This window comes from Trachymyrmex cornetzi, unplaced genomic scaffold (genome assembly GCF_001594075.2).
Source record: "Trachymyrmex cornetzi isolate Tcor2-1 unplaced genomic scaffold, Tcor1.1 scaffold557, whole genome shotgun sequence".
NCBI lineage: Eukaryota > Metazoa > Arthropoda > Insecta > Hymenoptera > Formicidae > Trachymyrmex > Trachymyrmex cornetzi.
The window spans coordinates 151,529-158,579 of record NW_017299868.1 but is presented as its reverse complement, the minus strand read 5'-3'; the positions used below and the strand labels follow the sequence as shown (position 1 = coordinate 158,579).

The following is a 7,051-nucleotide window of genomic DNA, read 5'->3' as shown; positions in this document are numbered from 1 at the left end:
GACGCCGACCGATGACGACGACGCCGATCGACGCCGATCGACGCCGATCGACGACCGACGACGAGAAAAATCGAGAAAAATCCACAACTTATAATGCTTACATAATACGTGAAGATCAATTACGCGCAACTTCTCGCACTACGTACAGATAGACGAGTTACATGATGCGTGCCTTGTGACAAACTAGAGACGAAAACAAAATATACCGAAAACTCGAAAAAAATTTTGTTTTCGTCTCTAGTTTTGTGCCGAGAATCGAAAATATAAATATACTATATTTATATTTTCGATTCTCGACACAAAACTTTAATCATTTACTTTCGTTTTGCATCGATCGTGAACCAAAATGTGCATTTGCTTTTGGTTTTGTTCCTATATTCAAAATATGAATATAGCTCTGCATGAATTTTGTTCCCTGAAACAAAACTAATCTGTTTTTTACACGTTAAGCCGCGAGTTTTGTTTAGCGTGCCATCCCTGACTTATACATAAGAATATTATTGATACTTATATGTAATTATGAAAACTAATAGATTCTTTACCTGAATAGCGACGATTCCAAGAAAAGCGTTTAATGCATTTTTGCATTTTTTTTCCCCCTTTTTTGTCAAAATGTCTATGACACTTACACCATACGGTTTCAAAACAGTATCACATTTTCTTATCGCTTTTTCGAAGACGTGAAGCTTTAATAAGTTTTGACCTAATAAGATTTATATAAGTTATATAATTTTGTTATTTAAGTTAGTAGATACGTGTACATTAAACTGACAAGAAAAAAGAATTTTTTTTTAAATCGGTTTCTCAGCTCAAAAGCTTCTATTTTATACTAAAGGATCATCCCTAAATTTTTATCAAAAAATATTAAGATTTAGAGGTCGCCAGTGAACCATTTTTAAATCAAAGTTTCGATTTTCCTTAATACATGTTTGATTTGATGTAAAAATAGCTTAATCCAGATTTTAAATGCGGTACTGTATGTTTTTTTAGTCGCTTAACACGATGCAATAATTCATTTAACCCTATGATATACACTTTAAGAAATACAGCACGAATATTGTGAAAAAATGACCAAATTTCGAATTCAAGCGATTTCGATTTTAGCATGGTTTCAAGCATTTGAATGTGAGTCGTTACTCCACTCAAATTATAGGTCTGTTTACCTAGAGTAAGGTCCAGTTGGAATTTTCCCGCAATCTCTTATAGGGCCTTTAACCCTTTGAGGGGCACATTTTTGTGCTAGACTTGCAATGGGTATCAATGTGTTTCTATAAGTTTTTGGCGTCGCTGATCACGAATCCGATATCAGAATTTGAAAATTCAAAATGGCGGATCCAATATGGCGACTATTTTAGGTTAGAATCGCGGTTTGTTGAGGAATCCACTTGGGAAGAGGTATATAATAATATTTAATATAATATAATAATAGACAAAGGTTACCAGAGTCACTGATTATGATTCTGAAATCAAGATTTCGGACCTCACGATGGTGAATCCAGAATAGCAGCTTATAGATGTATGTCCAATAGATTATCCTCTATCAGTTTTTCAAACACGAATCACGTGTAAAACATAATTTTGATACGATAGTAGGCAATTACGTTTAGAAAATTATGAATGTCTGAACTCGGAACTCAGGTGTATGATTGTCGACCCGAAAAATCTCATGAAGCCGCCATATAGGGTCCACTTTTAGGAATTTCAAAAATTTGATACTGGATCCGTAATCAGCGACCCCGAAAACCCTTTTATACAAATTTTCATAAGATTACCTTAAAAACTCTGTCCATGGCCGAATTTATTCGAAAAAATTAAAAATTTTCCGTCTTTGATTGTTTATAAATAATTAAATAAATAAATTTTCAAATTTTCAATCAAAGCATTACGAAGCCTAAGTAATAATGATAGTGTAGAAGTTTATTCGAGAGCGATTGAGCTGAAAACGGTCGCGGTATGGATAAAAAACTGAAAAAAGTTTGGTGTATCATATATGATACGCTGCCCCTCAAAGGGTTAAAAGTTGCATTTAACTGTATTATAAAACGTTTTTGAGGATAGAAAAATTTTTTTATAAATTCTAAAGTATATCGCTTTGTGGTTTTGACATCCTCAAATTATTCGCTTTGTGGTTTTAACATCCTCAAATTAAATGCCTCAATTTGGCAATAAAAAACTCTTTATTAGAAAATGAAATGAATAGATAATAAAAAAATATACTACATATATATATATATACAATACAATTATATATATAGAACACAATTTAAGGAGAGTAATGATTTATTTGAACGCTTGAAACCTTGCCAAAATCGACTTTGAACCCGAAATTTAGTCATTTTTTTTACATTAATCGGGCTGTATTTGTTAAGGCGTATATCTAAATGAATTATTGCATCGTGTTTAGCGAGCAAAAAAACATACAGTACCACATTTAAAATCCGAATTAAGTCAGTTTTGTATCAAATCAAACATATATTAAGGAAAATCGAAACTTCGATTTAAAAATAATTTATTGGCGACATCTAAAACTTAATATTTTTTGATAAAAATTTAGGGTTGTTCTTTTGTCATAAAATAAAAGCTTTTGAGCTGAGAGGCCGATTAAAAAATAATTTTTTTTTCCTTATCAGTCTAGTGTATAGGGGGAAATCACCTATATCGTATCTTCTAACGTTTAAACAAAATTGTAACAAAAGTACTAAAGAGAGCAGAATGTTTCTGTATTTACATTAAACTTTGGTTCATTGGCAATAAAACAAAACGATACTTTTAAGAAAATAAATATTAAATTATTGTTTAAATTAGATTTAAAAAAAGTAGCTTTCGGTACGATTTGAAGACCGGGTCGTTAAATTGTACCACCTGTTCCTAAACCGTACTGCTAATATAGCAAACAAGTTGACATTGCTTATTGTCATTTTAACATTAAAATAACATCTTTAACGTCAAAATGACGGCAAATAACGTCAGTTTACTGGGAAAATAAACAAAATTGATTTTAAAATTCATTTATTAATAAATTTTTTTTTAATTTCAAACTGAATATATATATTTAAGTAGGTATAATAAAACCTTTTCTATTATATAAAAAACAGAAATTAGCCTCTGTGTTTTTTAAACTCATTTAAAAAAACAAAGTAAAAAGCAATACTTAAATTGATTTAAGCTATCATTGCACTATATTTCAGAATATTAAAATCTCAAATATTTTGAAAAAATAAATTTTGGAAATAAAATCAATTCGGATTTTTTCATCACAATAGAAAAGATTCAATAGAAAGACTCAGTAGTTGATAAGTAATCACTTTCTTGAGTGCTTATTTAAACAGTTTTGGTAAATGTCAGAATTGTCACTACAGGTTTCGTGCAACCACTTAGAGCACTCAATACACTGAATCCAGTCCACTGTATGTCCTTTTTTATCATAATAGTAACATCCACATATTGCTCGCGTCACTTGCGAAAATTGTACCGGTACAATATAAAGACCAGCGACAAGTACGATTTACCCAACTCTCTCTATTTTTACAAATTTGCCAATAGCAACATGACTTAGAAATATTTTGCTAATTTGATGCTATACTCGAAAAGAGTTTAAATATCAATTATAATCATGAAGAACACTATAATTCAATTACCCACTTTGTACTGTTAACATCTTAGGTAAATTGTATCAAAACTTAGATCAAACACCGAACAAAATCAATTTTGAATGTCACTCATAAACAGACGACTCAAAAACAAAACAAAAATGATAGTTCTTAACCCATATGTATTACCAACATCATATCAGTGTTATATCTTTAACAAAAAATGTTTCGTTCAAAAAATACAATAGAGATTTATTCGGAGAATACAATGGAGATTTAAATGGTACGATTTAACCGTCGGTACGACTTAGCTAACTCCACCCTATATTATTATTAAAATATAAAATATTGAATATATACCCATTCCTGGCCATTGAGATCCTAAGACTGAAAATATAAACCAAACAGGTCTTTTCACGCTTTCACAATTTTGTATTTTTTTTATTGAATCTTCTTGGAAAGTATTTAGTATAATGTACCCTCTCCATGGATGACCATTTATATTTTCTGCATAGATGTCATGTAATAAACGGATATACTCCACATCTATCGGACGCTTAGCAATCTATAACGATAAATTTCTTGAAATAAAAATTACGACATACAGTGTCTTTAATATTTAAAACAAACTTTTTAAATGTCTACTAACATCGTTTAAAAACAACTTTACTGATTCTTCAGTGCGTCCAGATAATATTACAAGTCTAGGTAAATCATCATTCGGTGCTCCATTATTAATTTTCTGTTTAGGATTCCACTTTAATAACATATGAGCGTTGGATCCCCCAAAACCGAAATTATTAATTCCTATGTAACCATTTTGAAGTGGCATTGGTTCTTGGATGACACGAATAGTTCCATTCATCAAAGCATCTATATCTTTTCTTGGCGATGCATAATTGATATTTGGTGGAACAAGGCCAGTTTCGAATGCTATTATTACCTTTAATGATTATAATAATAGTTTTAAAGAGTGATTTTGAATTAATTTGTAAAATATGTTTTCGTATCGAGTAATCATATATTATATGCATGGCAGTTTGATGATAAATCGTCTTTTTTAAAAGGAGACAATGATAAAAAATAAAACTGAATTTCTGTCGGATTGTCTAAAAATTTGATATGTTGTAGATCTTGTCGTTCTTATAAAAGTTTCCACGGGCACGACTTTCTGTAATGATCCGTTTGACTTTTACGAGGCGTCATTTTTCAAAACGGGCTAATACTACAATTTTTTATTTTCAACGAGTGCGGTGCATTCCTACGTCATTACTTGCTCTTTTTATGTATATTTTTGAGACTCCTGACTACTCAGCCAAGAACTCTGCGTTGACGATAGCGACACAGAATCAGACGGCGGTCTGTCGAAACCGGTAGCCATACATTCAAGCACGAGCCATGTACGTGTGCTCACCTTCGGCGCGCCGAGAGTGAACGAGACAACGAACTCCTTCTCACACTAGTCGCTTGTTTCAACAATAACAGAATTATTCAATTTTTTATACGAAAAAAAGATACCCACTTTTCAAAGTCATTTTATAATAGTTTAACTGCAAAAAATCGTTTTGCTAATACTAAATATACGTGATAGTGTAACTCTTGAAGAAGAAAAACCCTGTAAATTGTTGTGCGACTGTTCAAAGATGTAAGTAATTAAGTTTTCTGCAGACAGGTATTTAGTGAACAAATAGCTTTTTACAAAAACTAATGAACATTTCAGGCTCATTCAGGGCTAGATTTGTTCGTCATTATGAGACATTTTACGAAAATTTCGAAGCTTTGCGTTTAAATCTCAATGAACAGAGAGCGAGTGAAAACACAAATCTTTTCCGGTAGTTTTTATTTTTTTTCTACTTAACTAATAGTTCGATTTTGAAGTTCCATGTCTCATTTTGTAGGTATTTCGAATACCTACATTTCTCGTACCGAACTTTTTTCCATACAACCAATATCTTTCGTTTTATAAGCGAAAAACATGCTTTTTGCAACTATTCGATTTTTTTTCGCATATTTTCTTCACAAGTCTCGATTCTCAAACATACGCATTTCTTTTTTATGGCTTTTCGAAGATTTTCGTGAAAAGAAATGCTGGTTTATAATTTTTTTCCGGTAAAATTCTACTTCTGTTGAACTATTCTTGCTATTCGAGTTTATGAAGGAGGTATATAACGTGCATGGAAAATCGTAAACAATTAAATATCTCATAAACTGTTGCGTTTTAACATTATACTTTTCTGGATTAATGGAAGGTGTACACTGTTACTACAATTTATTAAAACTTATACGTCATTTAGAGTGATCCTCGTCCCTTATTGATACCGTGGGCCGCCGAGCGGCCGAGATTGCCGAGAAGGCATTTTCGGTCGCTTGACAAGCGACTAGTGTGAAAAAGAGCTCGCTGTCTCGTTCACTCTCGACGTGCCGACGGCGAGAACACGTATATGGGCTCGTACTTAGATGTGTGTTACAGCGTCGCACCACGATAAATGGCTAGGAGTGGAAAGTGACGTTTTGACGACGAAATTTATGTTGTATGCCATTTTATTATTTGCTTAATTGTAAAAATTTGACTTATCTCGTACTTATCAAAATTATAATTATCGATGAAAACTAAAGTTATAGTAGAATTTTATGTGTAAAAGCGTATATTTTACTCGTTTCATCAGCTGTCAGACCGTGTATTTCTACCCGAATATAGGCTTATTTTACGTGCCTTTTATCGACTGTCAAAGGAGGAAAGGACAGTTTTTACCGATTTTTAAAAATGTTTTAAAGTGATCTCTTTATTTCGTTTCATCCAAATTGTCTTTATTTAAAAACGGCATGCAACATAAATTAACGTGTCATTCCTCGTTTCTGACGTCATAATTCCAATATGCCCGCCGCGACTAGTCAGGAGCCTTAAGTAAAAAAATTATGAAGATAATATTGATCTAATTGTTTTTCACAAGAAAACTATAAAGATAACCGAAATCGATAACTTGATTTTTGAGATTTAAGTTAACGCTGTGTTGCTTCATGTCTAGGGCGCGCAAAGAACCGCTGCGCGCTTTGTTTATATCAGGAGACACGGTAGTGTCTGGCGCTAAGACTAAGCGCATTGTGAAAGGGATAACACGGTGTGTGCAGTTGGACAGTGCCTTTCTGTCTATAGACTGTTCATAAGAAAGAAGCTACCAATTGTGAAACGCTAAACATCGAACGATATTCATAGTCCGTTTTTATTTTAAAATTGTCTTAAATATAATGTCTTAAGATGTTAATACAGTCCTTGGATTGACTTACGACGTTTTAAGATTGTACTTAAGATAGTCTTAAATGTAAGAATTGACTATGAATACTAGAAATTTAACTATTACGGTCGGAGCTGGATCTTCGTTGCTTTTTAAATAATTCAATCTTGAATTACTAATATATACTATATATGTACTTGCATATATATCATATTGTAGTCTTTTTCT

At 32.1% G+C, this 7,051-nt stretch overlaps 2 protein-coding genes across 2 annotated transcripts in view; both read right to left on the bottom strand.

The window, feature by feature from the left end:
* The window catches only part of LOC108765845 (fatty acid synthase), a 21,012-nt gene extending 20,332 nt beyond the window's left edge, over positions 1 to 680 (bottom strand). The window contains exon 1 of the mRNA XM_018514693.1: positions 543 to 680. The gene's annotated coding sequence lies outside the window, so the exon portion shown is untranslated. The remainder of the gene's footprint in view (positions 1 to 542) is intronic.
* A 3,081-nt stretch (positions 681 to 3,761) lies between these two features.
* LOC108765835 (fatty acid synthase-like) lies at positions 3,762 to 4,518 on the bottom strand. Its single transcript, XM_018514682.1, has 3 exons — positions 4,240 to 4,518; positions 4,070 to 4,155; positions 3,762 to 3,801 (listed from the first exon to the last, which is right to left on the bottom strand). The coding sequence occupies exons 1-3, from the start codon at positions 4,453 to 4,455 to the stop codon at positions 3,762 to 3,764; spliced, it is 342 nt and encodes a 113-aa protein (XP_018370184.1). The 5' UTR covers positions 4,456 to 4,518.
* Positions 4,519 to 7,051: the final 2,533 nt, after the last annotated feature.

Bases quoted from the DNA above. Each gene is read 5' to 3' on its own strand.
- LOC108765835 (XM_018514682.1), bottom strand. From the start codon at position 4,455: ATGAATGGAACTATTCGTGTCATCCAAGAACCAATGCCACTTCAAAAT. The intron at 4,156-4,239 runs GTTAGTAGACAT...TTATCGTTATAG, and splicing joins TAAAGTTGTTTTTAAACGAT to ATTGCTAAGCGTCCGATAGA. The intron at 3,802-4,069 runs GTACATTATACT...TTTTTGTTAAAG, and splicing joins AATGGTCATCCATGGAGAGG to ATATAACACTGATATGATGT.